The 18331-nt window shown below is 37.9% G+C and overlaps 1 protein-coding gene across 1 annotated transcript in view; it reads left to right on the top strand.

Annotated features, from left to right (window-relative positions):
• Nucleotides 1–1458: 1458 nt before the first annotated feature.
• Nucleotides 1459–18331, top strand: part of TRUB1 (TruB pseudouridine synthase family member 1) — a 31511-nt gene continuing 14638 nt past the window's right edge. Inside the window, exons 1-4 of the mRNA XM_059899377.1 lie at nt 1459–1768; nt 5018–5116; nt 11156–11211; nt 17367–17448. Coding sequence (XP_059755360.1) covers nt 1489–1768; nt 5018–5116; nt 11156–11211; nt 17367–17448 — 517 coding nt within the window. The 5' untranslated portion in view covers nt 1459–1488. The remainder of the gene's footprint in view (nt 1769–5017; nt 5117–11155; nt 11212–17366; nt 17449–18331) is intronic.

The following is an 18331-nucleotide window of genomic DNA, read 5'->3' as shown; positions in this document are numbered from 1 at the left end:
ATAGACCACAAGAGTAAGTAAACTGCTTCTAGGAATTTCAGCTTTCCACCCCACAAAAACTCTCCCTCCCTTTCCCACTCCTCCACAGATGCTGGGTTTTTTGTTTTTTGGTTTTTTTTTTTTCTTTCTTTTTGTGGTATATTATACGTCACATAAAATTTCCCATTTTAACCATTTTAAAGTGTACAGTTCTGTGGCATTAAGTACATTTACACTGTTGTGCACCCCAAAGATTTAATAAGAGTCCGGTGATCTGACTGAGGCAGGGAAGGGTGGAAATATAGGAAGAAATAATTATTGTATTTAAAACGTTTTTTCGTTCTTCTTGAATGAATGGGGCAAGTTCAAATGGAATCCCATAATTGGCGATTCTGAGTAGCTAAGAGGCATCATTAGGATAATAGATATTAATGTGAAAAAGGATGATGAGGAGAAAGGGTGGCTGTAATGAAATTTGTAGGAACAATGAAGACAAACTTTATCTGTCTCACAACACTTGTTAATACCATTTAATATATCTGAAGCAGAAGTAAAATGAAGAATTTTTCTCCACTTTGCCTTCTGCCAGGATCAGAAGAGTGTTCCTGAATTTTGTTGGGGAGTGAATAACTTCTAGACAGGTCTCAAATCTAAAGTAAAGTTTAATTTTATGAACTGCAATAATGCCTAAGCAATGTGTTCCTAAAGGATGCAATCCACAGAAGAGTTAGTATTAAATATCTTAGAATTCTTAAGAATTACATGTGAGTTGTGGGGTTTGGGGGGTGGAAAGGAGTGCATGAAGGGCATCAAAATAAGCCTACGTGATTTAGCACTGGCTTGGCCTAGAGGTTTCTTTCAGGAATTTGAAGAACTCGTATCCATTTATCTGTTCCCAAATATTTAAGTGCCTACTATGTGTGAGGCACTGGAATACAGCAGTGAACAAGGTAAACATGTTCTTTGCTCTAAAAGAGATTACGTTCAGGTGTATTTTAATTCTGAACCATGAATCCAAGAGCACAATAAATTGAATAAAGCAGTGAACCACGGGAGCCGTGGTTCTTCACAAGCTGCAGCAGAAGTCAGCATTTTTTTTTTTTTTTTAGAAGTCAGCATTTTAAGTTTTCTATTCTTGGTTGCTGACTTCTGCTTAATTCTTGAAGGGGGCGGGGGGAGAGATGTGAAGAGATTTCTCGCCGAAAATATACACAGACTTGGTGTTTGGGTTCGGCAACCCCAAATTACACCTGCGGCACCGAACTAACCCCACCTAAGAAGCAGGCGGTATTATACGAGAAAAACTACTCCATCACAGCCCTCGGAAGACTCAGCGACTCTCGGCCAGCACGGGAAAGCCACGGACTACAATTCCCACAAGCCCTTGCGATCCCACCCCGCCCGGGCAACTTCGAAGCAAGGGGAAAGACTGGGGGTTGTCGGGCGCACTCCTTGTTGCGTCATTAGCGTGCGACTCCACGATACAAAACAGGTCTGGGCTACAAAAGTATGGCAGCTGCTGAGGCGGGGGTGGTATCGTCGTCATCCTTGAAACCAGACACAGCCCCAGTCCCCGAAAGTGCAGGAATGGCTGCAGCCACGGCCGCCACATCCTCAGCGATGGCTGCAGCCGCGGCGGTTGCGTCCAGGAGCGGATCCGAAGCCAGGGTCTCCAAGCCCGCGTTGGCTACTAAGCTGCTGTCCCTGAGCGGCGTGTTCGCCGTGCACAAGCCCAAAGGGCCCACTTCAGCCGAGCTGCTGAATCGGCTGAAGGAGAAGCTGCTGGCAGGTACTGCAGCCGGGTGGGGACCAGGCCGAGGCGAGGCGGTCGCCGTGAGAGCGGAAGCCGCACAGAGCACACTGGGCTTTTCGCGCTCTCGTGGCTCGAGAGATAAGAGGAAGGGAAAGGGAGCACGGCCACAGTGTAAGCTCTGGACAGAAATCTGGGGCATCTCCGGCTTGGACTTGTCCTGACGTGAACTCCTGTAGCCTAGTTGGCAGTTGTCGTTCTCAAGGGAAAAAAAACAAAAACAAAAAGCAAAACCCACGCATCCACAAATAAATCTCTGCTCTTGGGCCTGCAGACGAGTTTTCTACAATCTGATCCCTCAGAAGCCTTTTGTTTGGCTCACGTAGATGAACTCTACACAACGGAATCACTGGCTCTATACACCCCAAAGTTGCATTCTTAAAAATACGTTGGAAATGCGGATGTTACTTAGTTAACCAAGACTCAGCACAGTGGTTTTCATATAGTGGGCATAAGAATTATTTAGAGTCCCTTGTACAAATGCAGATTCCTAATCCTTGCCCCCCTCAGAGACTGTGATTCTGAGGATATGGGGTATTTTTAGGAAACTGCATTTTTAAACTGTTGCTCCGGGTGATTCTGGTGTAACTAGTCAATGGACCACATTTTGACGAACACTAAATATAACTTGGTCACTTCTAAGAGCATTCTTTTTGTTTGTTTCCTCATATACACTGGGAGAATATTAGAAAAGCCTGAAGGATCTCTCAGTTCATCAGTCCAGTAGATCATTTCAGACAATGGAATCAAGGAACCTTAGATTTTTTTGGACTCTTGCAATAAGCCAGACCTGTGCTAGCCTATGGAGAGGAGGGTGAAAGACACTGTGTCTTGCTAAGCTCATAGCAGTAATTTCTGCAAACTTTGGTGATAAAACTATTTAACTGGGTTTTCAAGGCCCTCCAGAGTTTGGCCCTGGCTTATTTTTCTATGAAATCAGTACAGGAAATTTCTTCTTTGTTTAGTGTTCCCTGGCAAATGTTACCGCCTCCCCTGCCCTTTTTACTTCAAAAGCAAAATATTCTGGTAGGAATTTGTTAATTAAAACTGACACAGTACAGATTCAAATGTTTATTGGCAAAGGTATATTCCTGAAGATGTTTAATACCTGTGTTATATCTGCTTATTCTTTTGTTATATTTTCATTATACTTTTTTACCTGTAAGGATGGGTCATATACGGGATGCTGAAGGAAGGAATTACATCAAGGGCAAGCTTTGTGGTGTCATCATGGAGTTGTTTCCTTCATAGAATTGCTTTCATTTGGCCTGATTTGTTAGCTAAGCTAAGGCTTTTTTGATCCTCATGGTAATGATTATCATTCTTTCTTTCAGACAGGTTTCTGATAGGATTAAAGCCATACCCTGGCCTTCTGGTTAATCTGCCTATAAAGAACTGAAATTCCTCTTGAAACTTAGTTAAAATTGATTGTTTCAAGGCTGTTGCTGGACCATCTTCTGGAAGCCACTCACTCAGAAGTAGACATTCTCATTACTCTCCATTTCTATATTGCTTGTGATTGGCCTATTCTATATTTATGTTAGCCAGACCAGGGCTTCCCAAATGCCATTCTAACTGGCTGTCAGAATTGTCTGGGAAGGTTCTCTTAAAGATACAGATTCCAGGGCAAGACATTCTAATGCCAGCCAGGTTTGACAACCGCTGATTTAGGCCACAGGCAATTGTCATGCTCTCCACTAACATTCCTTGCCTTTCCTTACATTGATTCATGTCGTACTAAGATCTCTGCTCTTCCGTCTTTTTGAATCCTTCAAGGACTAAAACATAACAGAATTTTATAGCTAGAAAAGATCTTAATAAATATTCATCTATGAATGGTACCAGTGGGGTGAACCAAATTCCAATATAGTAGAGACCGTGTGTCTTCAAACTTGAAAGAAGTAAATTTGGACACAAAGGGAAGACAGTAAATTTTAGGGCCTCCACACTCCCAAGGACCGTCAAGTTAAAAATACAAAGAGTTCCCCAAAGTATTTCTATGAATACAGTACAAGAGATCCATAATGGGTTGCAAGTGAAAGTGAAGGGTTTGAATCCTAGGCCTGGCCTTACAGATTTATGTTAAAGCATATGGTCATGTCCTTCCAAGCAAGGTGATGTTGTAATCAGAGAGTGACAATAGGACTGTGTTCCAGACTGAGTTCTGACTCAATAAGGTGGTAATTACAACCCAACTTATCCTTTGGGCCATTTAACCTGGCTTCTTCACTGTTACTCTGCCTTCCCTCCTTTCCTGTTTCTGTCCTCTTTTTTCATTTTCTTTTACTCTATTTTCCATCTTCTCTGTGTCAGTGGTAATAAGGAAGGTTTGATGGGTTTGGAGGGGTACAGATCAATAGAGCTCTTCCTGCTGTTCTCTCCTTTCTCATTTGAAGCCTAGTAGCCAATATTCTCTCAATATAATGTTATATGCCATGATGATGAGGATGATGATAATAGCATATTGTTATAGTGCTTTGAGTTTCCAGAGCACATTCAGATAGCATCATTTCATTTTAATTTTTACAATAGGAATATGAGATAGGCCAGGTTGGCATCTTTTTTCTTTCTTTCTTTTTTTTATATCTAAATGCTTTGGAGTATAAGTGGCAACTTAAACTGTTACCCTCTTCCCACATAACCTTTTGTTGAGATTAGCTTCTTTAAGGAATTGAGAGTTTTGATTAGGAGAGGAGGACAGACATACAGATAGTTTGGGGACTTAGTGTTCTCAGAAGTAACCCTGTATGAGATGTACTCCCAACATTTAGGTAGCTGGAGAGACCAGCAAAGAACACCAGGGAACAAAAGAGATTTTAGAAATGAAATTGAGGACTTTAAATTAAACTAGCTGCCTATGTAAAAACTAACTTCTTTTCATCATTCTCTATCTACCAGCCCACTACTACCAGGAATTTACTAGATCTTTGTGGGTTCGTGTGGATATCTACCCACTTTAAAAAAAATTTTTTTTTTCCTTGGAAAATGAATTCTAGTTTCTAGACAACTAATTTGGGAATACTATTTCTTTGTAATTTAGGGAGCGTCTGCACATTTTAAAGTCTGTTCTTTGTTAGTAATATCGTCATAATCTTAATATATTAAGTTTGTACAGTACTTTTTATTTGTTTTGAGTACTCCATCCACACTGCCTCATCCCGTATTTATGGAGATTCTACTTCATTTGTCTCAGTAATTACCTTTTTTTCGTCCCAATTACTCTTATAGAAGCTGGAATGCCTTCTCCAGAATGGACCAAGAGGAAAAAGCAGACTTTGAAAATTGGGCATGGAGGGACTCTAGACAGTGCAGCCCGAGGAGTCCTGGGTAAGAGATATGAATGGAAGTTTGATGTAACTGCCACTTACATCAGAAAGAAATATTGATTAAGAACAGATAAAATTAACTAAGGCCATGCCATTTTCAGTCCACTTTGGAAGATTTCAGATCTACTGGATTTATAGTGCCATCTTCTCAAGAAGCCCTTGTATCATTTGGCACAAGGTATAGAAGGCTGTTAGAAATAGCCCCTTTTATGTCTGGATGGACTTTGAGAAAGAGTTTGTATCTATGCAGAAAAGAGTTAACACAGCAGGCCTGAAATCACTATCTTTAGAAAGGCCTGCTTGCATCTGGGGACTTGGATTTGGCTGTGTTCCCACCCTTCTCCATCCGATAAGGATGGGTTTACTGTGCCTTGACTGTTGGTGTGAACAGTGTGGTTTATGCTAAACGCCTGCTTTCTGTCTTGGAATCTGGGATTTTGTCCCACCATGCAGGCAGACGGTGTCTGGGTGACCATTCCTCTCATCCCCTCCAATAAAAACTTTGAGTGCTGAGTTTCTAATGGGCTCCCTTGAGCAGGAACATTGTACACATGTTATTCCTTGTTGGATTGTTGGAGGAAGGAATGTGCTCAAGTGTCCCCCCTCATAAGAGGGTGAGAGAATAAGGAACCTGAGCATGGATTTTCTCCAGTGTCTTTACCCTTAGGATACAGCTGTGTAACCTTAGGATGTCACTGTAGGTAAATCTTAGCCATGAATGAATCTTCCAGGGTGGGATAGTCTTGGGGACTCCTGACAAGGTATATGGCTCTTTGTTCTGCTTATATCAAATCTAACTCTGACATTAGCTCTCTTGAGAAGGCGAACCTTATAGTTCTTCAGAGGAAGTCACTTTGTCTTGGGGACATTAGTTCAGTGTCTTATTGCATGTGGAGGAAAATTGATAGAATTGATTGAGGGGAGAAGAGTCATTTATCCTTTTTTCTTCCATCCTTTTTTTTTTTTTTTTGCGTCTAGTAGAGGTTCTAAAGTCTATCTTTATAGACTGCTAAAGTGTGTATCCACAGGACAGAGTATGTTCTTAGAAACTTTTTTGTAACTGTATCCACAATCACAGAAATACATATGTTGGGATTCTCCCTATCTCCCCCTTCCCCACATACTAGAAAAAAACTTTTATGGAACAATACTTACCTTTTTACATGCCCTGGTGTTTTATATTTTATTGTATTCCAGTTTTTTTAAATGTTGATCATAATCCAGTAAATTGATTTCATGCTGCCCTAATGGATTGTGACTCATGCTTTGAAAAATACTGTGCTACATGATCCAATCCATTTTATTAGAGCTAAAATTAGATACAAATAAAAACAAACCTGATCTAAGCTAGCCAAAGGAAGTGAATGCTTACTTAGAAGAAAAGGATAAAATTGGTGAATAAAATTGTATTTTTCAAGAAAATTAGAAGCAGTTTATGATTTTGCATTTTCTGAAATTACAGATTTTATTTGATGCATGTTGACAAAAACATCTTTACCTGAATAGAATAGAAAAAAAAACATGGAAATTCATTTTCCTGAATTAGAGAACTTGAATGGGCAAATTCTGACACCTTAATTACTGTTTCTTACCATAACTAATAATAATCATTTATATTGAGCACTTATTGTATGTGAGGTCCGTCCCATAGTTAGTGGCAAGGTCAGGAGCTGAACCTGGACCTGCTCAGTTTTAAAGTCTCTGTCCTAACCTGGGATGGCAAATACCTGGCACTCCTGCCTTTGTTCCCTGCTCCCCATGTCCATAGCAGAAATTACCAATCAATCACAGCATTCTCTGCCATTGGTTCTAGAAGTGGCTTCAGGATTCTTATCAGTTCAACTCTTCTAGAGTTGAAGCCTATTTGTTATAACCGTCTGTTTTCTAAGGCACAGCACCATAAATCCAAGAAGAAAGAGGATAAAATGTGCTGCTGTGATCGGCAGAATAATGGCCCCCCTAAAGATGTCCATGTCCTAATCTCCAGAACCTATGAATATGTTAGGTTACGTAACGAGGGGGCATTAAAGTTGCACATGGAATTAATGTTGTTCAGTAGTTGACTTTAAGAGATATGCTGGAATATCCTGGTGGATCCAGCGTAATCAGAAGGGTCTTTAAAAGTGGAAGAGGAGACAGAGGAGTGTCAAAAAGATGTGGCAATGGAAGCAGAGTTTGTAGTGATGAGATTGCTGGCCTTGATGAAGAAGGGGGTCATGAACCAAGGAACATGAACAGCTTCTAGAAGCTGGAAAAGGCAAGAAAACTCCTCTAAGAAGGCTCCAGGGAAAGATTCTCCCCTAGGGCCTCCAGAAAAGAATGCATTTGTGCTGATACCCTGATTTTTACCATAGTAAAACCCACCTCAGACTTCTGACCTCTAGAACTGTAGGATAATAAGTTTGTTTTGTTTTAAACCACTATGTTGGTAATTTATTACAACAGCAATAGGAAACTAATATACCCATCTATTATAAATTGCTTAAAATGGAAACTAAGTTTTTATACACCGTTTTAGAAGTTGTTTTTTAACTTTAGAGGTTAGAAAATTACAGTGAAAAAATTTAGAAAATACAAAAAAAATAAAGTTGAAAATAAAACTTATACATTTTCTACCTTCCAGCAATAATCACTGTTAACATTTTTGTTATATTTCTTCCTAGCTTTTTGTCTATGCAGACTTTTTAAGTTGAGCTGTTTTACTGTATATATGTACATTGTATTCTTTTTTTACTTAACATCATAACGTAGCATTTTTTCATGTTAATTAAAAATATTTGTAAACATGATTTTTTCTTTTTTTAGACTTTATTGAGGAATAATTGACCAATATAATTGTGTATGTTTAAAGTGTTGAAATCATATCAAGTATCTTCTCCTACCACAGTGGTATGAAACTAGAAATCTATTACAGGAGGAAAACGATATTAAATAACACACTTCTGAATAATCAGTGGGTCAAGGAAGAAATCAAAAGGGAAATCAAAAAATATCCTGAGACAAATGAAATGCAAATACAACATATTAAAACTTATGGGATGCGGCAAAAGCAGTTCTAAGAGGAAAATAAACATTATTTTTAATGGCAACATTATGTGATGTCATATTGATTTAACCATTTCCTTATTTGAGGTCATTGGAGGTTATTACCAGTTTTGTTAGTAGGACTGATTTTGTAAGGATCATCTTTATGAATAAAACTTCCTCTTTGTTTTGGATTATTAAGATAAATTCCTGGAAGTGGAAAGATACTGGTCTTTTAAGGTGGTTGCAAGGGTCTTGGAGAGTTAGATAAATGGCAGTAGAAACTTCCAACTGCAAAATGCTTTGGAATTACATGTGTAAGAGACTTGCCGGCCCTAAAGTGACTCTCATCATAAATAAATTCAATGATTTGAGAATAGAGTATTAGGACATTTGTATAGGTTTGCAGATAGTGGCTTTTTTTTTTTTAATAGAGAAACATCTGCGCACAGAAAATTTGGGAGATAGAGTAGTAATTGTGAGACAGTACTTGGAAAATCCTGGTTTTCATTCATTCTTCTAATTCTGCACACTTATTCAAACTGTTGTGTATTTGCTTATGCTTTTCCTCTCAGATAAACTGCTCACCTCTGTCTTCTTTAGTTCTGGAAATCCTACTAACCTTTCCTGATTTGGTTAAAATGCTGTCTCCTACATGTGAAGCCTGCCCACTTGCTTTTTTATATTGCTAATGTAAAACTTCACTGTATTCTTTGTTTTTGTTAACTCCCTGAGGGCTAAAACCAGGTCTTATTTATTTCTGTACCTATACAATAAAATTTTGAATGGTTGAGTGGGAAAAAGCTGAATAAAAATTCTGTCCCATAAACTGTCCCTTGAATGAAAAGCTGCTGGTTGGCTAGGTCTCAACTCCAGTTAATTTTTCTGTATACCACTTCTGTATTAGTCTTCCTAAAATTCTGCTTTCACTAATCACCTAACTTCGATGGGCCTTGGTCTTCTCGGATATAAAATGAGAGGGTTAAGCAGGGTAACTCTAAGATGCCGTCTTGTTTCATTCTGGATCACTGAACTAGCAGAGAAAGCATCGTCAGTCCAGCATTGAAACCATGACAGAATCAAACACATCAGCCAGCTCTTAAGACACCCTGCACTCTGGTTGAGAAACCCACTGTGCTCACCCTTGCATCTGAGAATTTGTCAGTTTGTTCCTTCTTTAGAACATGCTTCTCTCTTATCTGCATCTTCAAATCCTGTACATCCTTTAAGCGCTAACTCACACTAAATGCTTGAATGAAGCATTCTGGCCTCTGGCCTCTGTAGCCATTTAGAGTGCTCCCTCCTTTGACCTCCTACAGCAGTTATTCTCTCTGTGTTCATTTTGACACAATCATATACTGTTGTATTGTTATTTAGAGTTATTCGCTCATTAATTCAGGCAACATTTTTTTGAGCACTTGCAGTTTCCCTTATCTGTATTGTATTTTTCCCACAAGATTATAAGCTCTTTCAAAGTCAGGAAATGTGCTGTTCCATTAAAAGTGTTCTTCTTGGGATTGAGTGCATGGGAGCTCCTTGCAAAATATTGATTGGGGATTCTTGAATGGAATAAAATTGAATTGAATCTTTTATTATTGTACAAAGTTTTTGCCTCAGCAGGAGCTGCTGTTATTTGAAGAGTGCTATGCTCAACAGAGGATCCTGAAGGCAGACAGTTTTTATGTTGGTCCTTGAACCAATATGCCTGTCAGAGAAGCCGAGAGGGGTGGGGGTTTGGGATGGACTTTATGAAGGAGTTGGGATGTGAGCTGTGTTTCAAAGGATGGACTTTGAATACTTTACTAAGGAGTTGGTACTGTAGGCATTGGGACCCTATTGAGGATTGTTTGGGGGCTTTGTGCAGTATAGGTTTTCAGAAATGGTATGAATTGGAAGAGGAAGGGATAAGATGTAGAATAGCTAGGTTTACAGTATATAGGCTGATTTAGGCTGGTAGCAGTGGGAAGAATGGCTAGATGAGTAAGGTGGCGGGGGGATGAGAGGAAGGGGGTCTGCTGTCAGTCTGGTTTGAACTTTAACTCCACCATTTACTAGTAGTGAGATGCTGGGCAAAGTTCTTAGTCTCTCCATGCCTCATTTTCCTCACCTATCAAATAGGGATAATTGTATTATCTTTCAGGGTTGTTATAAGGATTAAATGAGCTAATGAATGGAAAACATCTAGAGTAGAATTTGATTCATAGTAAACTCAGTGAATCTGCTATAAATATTCATGATAATTCTTTTAGCTTGCCAGTCGTTTCTCCTTGTTGCTTATAATTCTGAATTGTGGTGGTTATATTGTGTTCTTTTACAAAATTGTATCCATTAATGAGAAATACTTCAATTCTTACAAAAATTTGCTTGCTCTTAGGTGAAGAAATGATTATGTCCTCTCATCCTCGGCTGGTGAAATGTGTTGTCATAAGGATAATGTCTGAAATTGAGGAGACATGTGAGCCATTGTACTTTGTGTATGGCCTACGCGAACATACACTCTCCAGGCTCTCATTTTACCCTGTATTCTTTTTTGTGTTGGGTTGATTTGTTGTTTCTATTTTCTTGATTGTATAGTGCTGGGCACTAATCATCTTTAAATGGTTCATTAGTTATGATGATGGCTTTTGCTTTGTTTAATAATGAACTCTGTCAAATATTTTATCATACCAAGATTAATTGTACCATGTATTTTCACTGATGCCCATATAAAATTCCAGTGAGTCCTTTGAGGTTTTTCCAAAACTTTTTGTTATCTAATTGTCTGGATTGAGGTTTCTATTATGTTTCACACTTCGGAAAAGGAAAAAAAGTCTCCCACCCCGACTTCAGAATTTCTTACTTGCAGGACAAGTTCAACCGATTGGAGTAATAGGAACCCTCACATTATGCTAAATAAATGGTTTTCCAACTGTATATTACATATGCCAGGAAATTATGACCAGTGTATGTCATAAAACATTTTTAAAACCTAGTTTTCACAATAGAGTGTCATGATATTTCTTTCTTTGATTTGTAGTGGTTGGAATTGGAAGGGGAACAAAACTGTTGACCAGTATGTTGTCAGGGTCCAAGGTAAGAATACTGGAATGGTTCTGTTTTTCTTCAGTGTTTTCTTAATGACCTATGTGTTGGATTTTATCAGTTAAAAAATAAGCTGTATAAATTGCATGAATGAGCTTAAAAAATAAGCTGTATAAATTGCATGAATGAGTGTCAACACTGAGTATTAATCACAATGTCTATAATCATGATATCTGAGATTCAAAATATTGAGACTATAAATTCATGATTGAAAAACAAATTTGACTCATAGAAGCAAAACTTTTGTGATGCCCATAATTTAAACATACGTATTTAGGTTTTTTTGGTTTTGTATAATCGTATTTCTTAAATGAAAGGGAACTTACAGATCATAAATTCTACCAGAAGATTTTTTTAAACCTTGGAATTTTTGTAGAAGCAATAGCATTTTGTAAACCATGCAGTTTCCAGCAAAAGATATGCTTTGTTCAATGGCTATAAAATGTTTACTAAATAAAAGAATGGGGCCTCTTTAAGATGATGTTACATCATTCCTTGACTAAATCCAAAAGCATCTTTCGAGGCTTTTGCTAGGAGAGGGAGGAGGGGTTAGGCAGAGGCAGGAGAGGCTCTAAACCTGTTGAGTGAGAACCCTCATCGAAATAGCAGGGGAGCCCTAAGACAAGTCTAGATGTCAGTGTTTGACCTCTCCGGGCCTCTCAATTTTTCCTTAGGAAAAATGGTTTTGATTCTCTCAAGGGTCTCTTCTAGCTTTAAAAGAGATAATAATATCTGTATTCTAATTAGCAACTAGGTGCTGGTTATGATAGCTGGGGCTAGGGGCCAGTGAAAATGCCTGTGGAAGGAAGATTAATATGCCACTAGTTCGGGAAGAATTTCAGCAATTTCCTGGACTAAACTTTTTATTTGTTTTAAAACCCTTGCTCCAAGCAGGATATAAATAGTTTGGATAAAGTGGTTTTGTCTAAATTGTTTCTTAAAAAAAAAAAAAAAAAATGTGGTCAAAGACCATTTAAAAAACTTCCCATTTCGTTGCAGACTGATTGATGACTTTTATAAAATACAATTAAAATGTTATGGCAATGTCAAATTGCTAAAGAAATTTCTAAGCACCTTCATTTTCTGAACTTACCTCATGGTGGATACTGGCCCTTGGGCCATACTCTGAGTGCCAGGGGTCTAAGTAAGCTTTTCTTAAAATAAAAAGCCCTGGAGAGCCTGTTGCCTTTGATATCCCATTTTAGTTATTAACTGGCATAAAAACCTGTGTCTTTAAGTTGGAAGGATCTTAAGACCTTCGATAAATGGAAAATCTCCATGCAGCTTGCTCTGCAGTCTTCAAAATATTGGTGTTGAAAAATCACAGAATATAAAAACTGTGTTAGAGTGGAGGAGTTTGACAGTTTTACAGTAAATTTGAACATTGTACTTAAATACTGACACATGGAGTTTAGAATCTGTTTCTGTTACAGGATTTGCCAGTTGCTTGATGTATGTTTCTTTTTTTTTTTTTTTCTTTTAAAGTACATTTTTTTAAAATTAATTAATTTATTTATATTTATTTTTGACTGTGTTGGGTCTTCACTTCTGCGTGAGGACTTTCTCTAGCTGTGGCAAGTGGGGGCCACTCCTCATCGCGGTGCGCGGGCCTCTCACTTTCGCGGCCTCTCTTGTTGCGGAGCACAGGCTCCAGACGCGCAGGCTCAGTAGTTGTGGCTCACGGGCCTAGTTGCTCCGCGGCATGTGGGATCTTCCCAGACCAGGGCTCGAACCCGTGTCCCCTGCATTGGCAGGCGGATTCTCAACCACTGCGCCACCAGGGAAGCCCTGATGTATGTTTCTTAATTCTAAAATATAAACAATGGTTACCTTGATACAGGATTATGGATGATTTCATTTTCTTTTTTCACATTATTTGGTATTCTCCAAAATCTTTACAATGAAAAGTCACTTTTATAATAATAGCAAAAAGATATATTTATATTAAGGAACGTGTTTGTTTTCTTTTTCCCCCCAAGATAAAATACGTGAAGTTCACTGGAATATTCATTATCCAGCCCTCCCCTCCAAAACCACAAGTACATGTAACACACTATGTGTTGTTGAAAGGTTTTACACTGTAAATTCCAGGCATATTTCCAGAAATATGATGACTGGAAATATAAATACATCATTGGCTCTGGCTTAAGTTTATTTATCACAAACCATTTTGGTATTCAGCTAGGAAAGCTGAATGTCATACAGTGAAATCACCGATCCTCAGATGACTGTAAAGTAAATAGAAAATCCCAGGTGCATCTTATTATAGAGACCTAGTTCTTAGGTGTTTCATGTTTCAAAAATAAGCGTTATTATCTTGTTAGCTATTTGTGTTTCTTATACTTTTAATTTTAGATTATGTACTTGTTGAAAAAATTAAATCTTTTAAATTTTACCTGTAAGTATGTTGGACATTACACTTTTATCAAAAGTAGTTAAAAGCTGTTAATGAATTTTTTAAAAATTTATTTATTTTATTTATTTATTTTTGGCTGTGTTGGGTTTTCGTTGCTGTGCGCGGGCTTTCTCTAGTTGTGGCACGCGGGGGCTACTCTTCGTTGCGGTGCATGGGCTTCTCACTGCGGTGGCTTCTCTTGTTGCGGAGCACGGGCTCTGGGCCTGCGGGCTTCAGTAGTTACAGCACATGGACTCAGTAGTTGTGGCTCACGAACTCTAGAGTGCAGGCTCAGTAGTTGTGGCACATGGGCTGAGTTGCATCGCATGTGGGATTTCCTGGACCAGGGATCGAACCCGTGTCCCCTGCATTGGCTGGCAGATTCCCAACCACTGCGCCACCAGGGAAGCCCTGTTAATGAATTTTTAAAAATAGATTTTGTTTTTAGCACTGGCTGGAATCTTGGAGATCTTCTTATGCAGTGACTTTCAAAAATTTTTTGACGAAGACCCACAATAAGGATTTCATTTTACACCATGACTCTATGTATCCATTCATGTATAAGAACCAAAAATTTTATCAAACAACTTTAACCCTATGTACAGTGTACTCTTGATATCTTTCTTTCATTTAAAAAATTGTCTGCAGCCTTCTAATGGGGCACAGACCTGCTGTTTGACCTAATGTTTACTTTTTCCACTTTTACAGATGAATTTTTATTTGCATCACAGTGCTACTAGAAAAATTAGACTTTTAGTATGTGTAGAGTGGGGTTACCTCAAGAATAGAAATATTTAGTTCTAGGATGGCAGATATTCACTGTTCATGTTATAGCCATATCGTAGTACACGGTTGCCTCACTATCCAGTCCTAAGGAGAGACATTGCTGATTGAATGTGGCCTAACACTCTTTCCTGCTGAACCAAGAAATATCCTTAGAATCCTGTTCAGTGTAATAAATACCAGTTCATACCAACACTATCAAGTAATGGGTGGAGTGCTGACCTTTACCTAAAATCTTTAGGCCATCAGATTAATTTGCCTCCATTTTGTGAAGACCACAGATTATTTAGACCACCCCACTCCTTTCATGCATTCCTTCCCAATCAGATTGGAGTAAGATTTAAGAAAAGAGCCCTTCCTTGTCTTCGTCATTAGCTTTCTCTCTTGTCGTATGGTAAGCCTTGCTCTGCCAATGATCAACTTTCTCTTGAGTCATTTTTTTTCTCACTGCATTCTCTTTTGGGATTATGAGTATAATGTTTACATAAAGCATATAGGTTTTCTGTACAGTGCCGGTTATACAAAAGTTGCTCAATAAATACTGTTATTACTGTTCTCAAGTGTTTCACTATCCCCAAGTCTCTCTCTCCTGAGTTTCAGGCCTCTTGGGTCTCTCTGGCTACATGTTCCATAGACATTAATTTTATTCAAGCAATTTCTATTGGAAATCTTGAATACAGTTAATTTCGTTGCTTTTATTTCTATCTGTGATTTTTGGTGGCCTAAGCAAAAATACGACATTCATTAGAAAGAGAAAGCATGCCAGTTTTTTAAGGAAGAGACTTTACTCTGGGCATTATAGTCAGAAAGAAATTTCTTACAGTAAGGGATATTGAGTGACAGATAGTGGTTCTCAAAATAGTTTACAACAGGTGAAGAAGGGATCTGCATGAAATATAACGTTGGTAAAAGAATTCTAAGGGGTTAGGCTAATACATCCCTTTGACCTAACTTGATCTAATTGTGGAATACAGATTACCTAGAAGAAGGCAATAGATGCATAGTCCCTTTACTCTCTTCCCTAAATTATACTTTCTTTGAGCCAGTCATTCAGCAGAATCTGGATGACAGATGTACTTTGAAGTAACAGACTTTGATGAGGTTTTGGAGTATTATCTTTATTAGCTTTCTATATTGCTAATTACAAGTTGGTTACTTATATGTGCTTTTGAAACCAGTGAGCGATGGAAGGGTTGATGTTCTATTAGGAAATCACTGATGCCATATAAAGACTCTTAACTAGCATTTTCCAGGTATATAGTGTGTATATATACATATATATATGTATATATATGTATATATATACATATATATATGCAGAGATAAACCATAATAGTACCTGTAGGCAAAGCCAGCATTTCATCAGAAAGCAGCTTTGTATCCCCCTCCAACCCTTGAACAAGTGTTATCATTGGGATATACAAACTTTTCCCCCGGGATATGTTCAGAGAGCAGTAATTTCCCCCAGGTATACAGTAACATTTTTAGGTTAACCAGTCAATGTCAACTCTGAAGTGTGACTTGAATAATGTTCCTCTGAAACTTAGCAACTCTCGGAGATTAGAGCATCTCTAATCTACTTTCTCCAGAGGTAGTCTAATTTGTACCTTTTCTTTATACTCTATTAATATTCATACATGTCATAAGTACTATATTGAAAATTTTGAAGGACTTACATTTATGAACTGTATAGAGCTATTGCTTTTTAATGAAGATATTAAAAACCACATGTTTTCGGTGTGGTAGCATAATAAGCTTATCATTAATAAACATATTTCTGCAAAGTTCTCCAGCTTAAATTGCTCAGCGTAACTACAGATTCTTTTCAGTGGGAATTATATTCCTTGCATTTTTCTCACTACTTCATGTGAACCTCCAAATAAAATTTGAATTTGATCAAAAGAGAGGAATACAAAGAATATGTAGTATAAGTGTGGCCTGAGATGGGAAGCAGAACAATCTTCAGTTAACTCAGTGATCTACTTCTTCACTTGTGAATAATGAGCAGTTCTGAGAAGTGACTTTTATCCTTTCAGAGAGCTTAAGAAGTAGCAATTTCTCTTTATTAAGAAACACATATGTACATTACTTATGCTATACTAGTTTTGCCTTATTTTCTACATATTTAGCTTTTGTTTAAATGCATAAACAAGTTACTAAGATTACTCTTGGTATTTCATGTAAGAAGTAATAAATTGATTAAAAATTAATTTTACTTTTAAGTATGGTAAAATCGTTGAATCTTGAGATGACTAGGTAGGGGATTATTGTACCATTCTCTCTACTCATAGGTATATTTGAAAATTTTCCTTCAAAGTCAAAACTGCCCAGTAGAAAACTGGTTTAAAAAAATTTTTTTTTACAGTAACAGTATATATATAAGCCATGATTATCAATAAAATCAGGCTTTTCCTTGTCATGTTGGCTGGTGTGGGAAGTTTGTGAATGTTCCTCAATCTATACAATACTTCCCACATATCAAAAACTAACAAAGCGGGGCTTCCCTGGTGGCACAGTGGTTAAGAACCCACCTGCCAATGCAGGAGACACGGGTTCGACCCCTGGTCCGGGAAGATCCCACATGCCGCGGAGCCACTAAGCCCGTGCGCCACAACTACTGAGCCTGTGCTCTAGAGCCTGCGAGCCACAACTACTGAGCCCGTGTGCCACAACTACTGAAGCCCACCCTCCTAGAGCCTGTGCTCCCAACAAAAGAATCCACCACAATGAGAAGCCCACGCACTGCAACTAGAGAAAAAAGCATGTATGAAGACCCAATGCAGCCAAAAAATAAATAGACAAATAAATAAATTTATAAAAAAACTAACAAAGCAATTACAGTCTATTGATTTTTGCCTTTATTTTGTATCAGGTAGTATTAGTAAGGTTCTGTATAAACTTTAAGATATGCATAACAGTTCTTCTTTACCTTATGGCCTATATCTCTCCCTTGTTTCTCTTCCTCTAGAGGTATATTGCCACTGGCGAACTGGGGAAAGCTACTGACACGCTAGATTCTACAGGGAAAGTAACAGAAGAAAAACCTTACGGTATGAAGTTCATCTTAAGTAGTCCTTGTTTTTAATATTTAGAGAAAGTTTCTCTGAATTCAGAATTTAAAATAAATCTCATATTCCCAGTGATTTTAATTGTCAGTACATTTCTTTGGGTTAAGAGGTTGGAAATGGTTTATCACATATTTGCTTATTTGGTATGTCTGTTAAGAAAGATTTATAATAATTGCCTCTTTTCCTATAATCAGTTTTTCTTTAATGTGCAGAATTCTTCCAAATAACTCCCTTGCCAAAAACCATTTATAGCTAGGATTTAGGACATTTTTCCTAGTGAATGTGAAACAAAGCAGAGAAACTCTCTTGCTAGATTTTACCTGCATCTTGCCATTGTTGTTGTTTTGGTCTTGTTTTTTATAATTATCTCTTAGCTGTTGAAATAAATGTACTAGGTTTAGTACTTTAAAATTGATCATATTCCTGTGCTTTTGGAGTATGTAAAAAGATAAGACAAAAGGAAAGCTGTTTCTCTAGCAATAAAGCAGAACTCATTGGGGCCCACCTTAATTTTTCTACCATTCCTTCTTGCACTACTTTAAGAAAGGATAGATAAATGAAATGGTTTCCTAGCAATTCTCATAGTGCTTATGCTATTTATAATGCAGCAGTTGTGGTTTTTGTACAGTCAGTTCACCTACATTATTGTGTCATCAGTTGTGAATTATTTGTAAGCTTCCTGGGTTTCTTTTCTGCCTGGGCTTAATGTTATCTTTTTTTAATGTACCTATAGGCAGTCTAGCATCTGCTTCCCTATGTTTTTGTGTTGAGTGGTCTTAATATATATTACATATTACTCTAGTAGTTAGACCAACCTTCTTCTTGTTCATAATAGCTTCACTTGTCCTGTTAACATTTATATGTG

Source organism: Balaenoptera ricei, chromosome 16 (assembly GCF_028023285.1).
Source record: "Balaenoptera ricei isolate mBalRic1 chromosome 16, mBalRic1.hap2, whole genome shotgun sequence".
NCBI classification, from domain to species: Eukaryota; Metazoa; Chordata; class Mammalia; order Artiodactyla; family Balaenopteridae; genus Balaenoptera; species Balaenoptera ricei.
The sequence above is the reverse complement of the archived record's forward strand: the minus strand, read 5'-3'. Positions and strand labels throughout refer to the sequence as shown.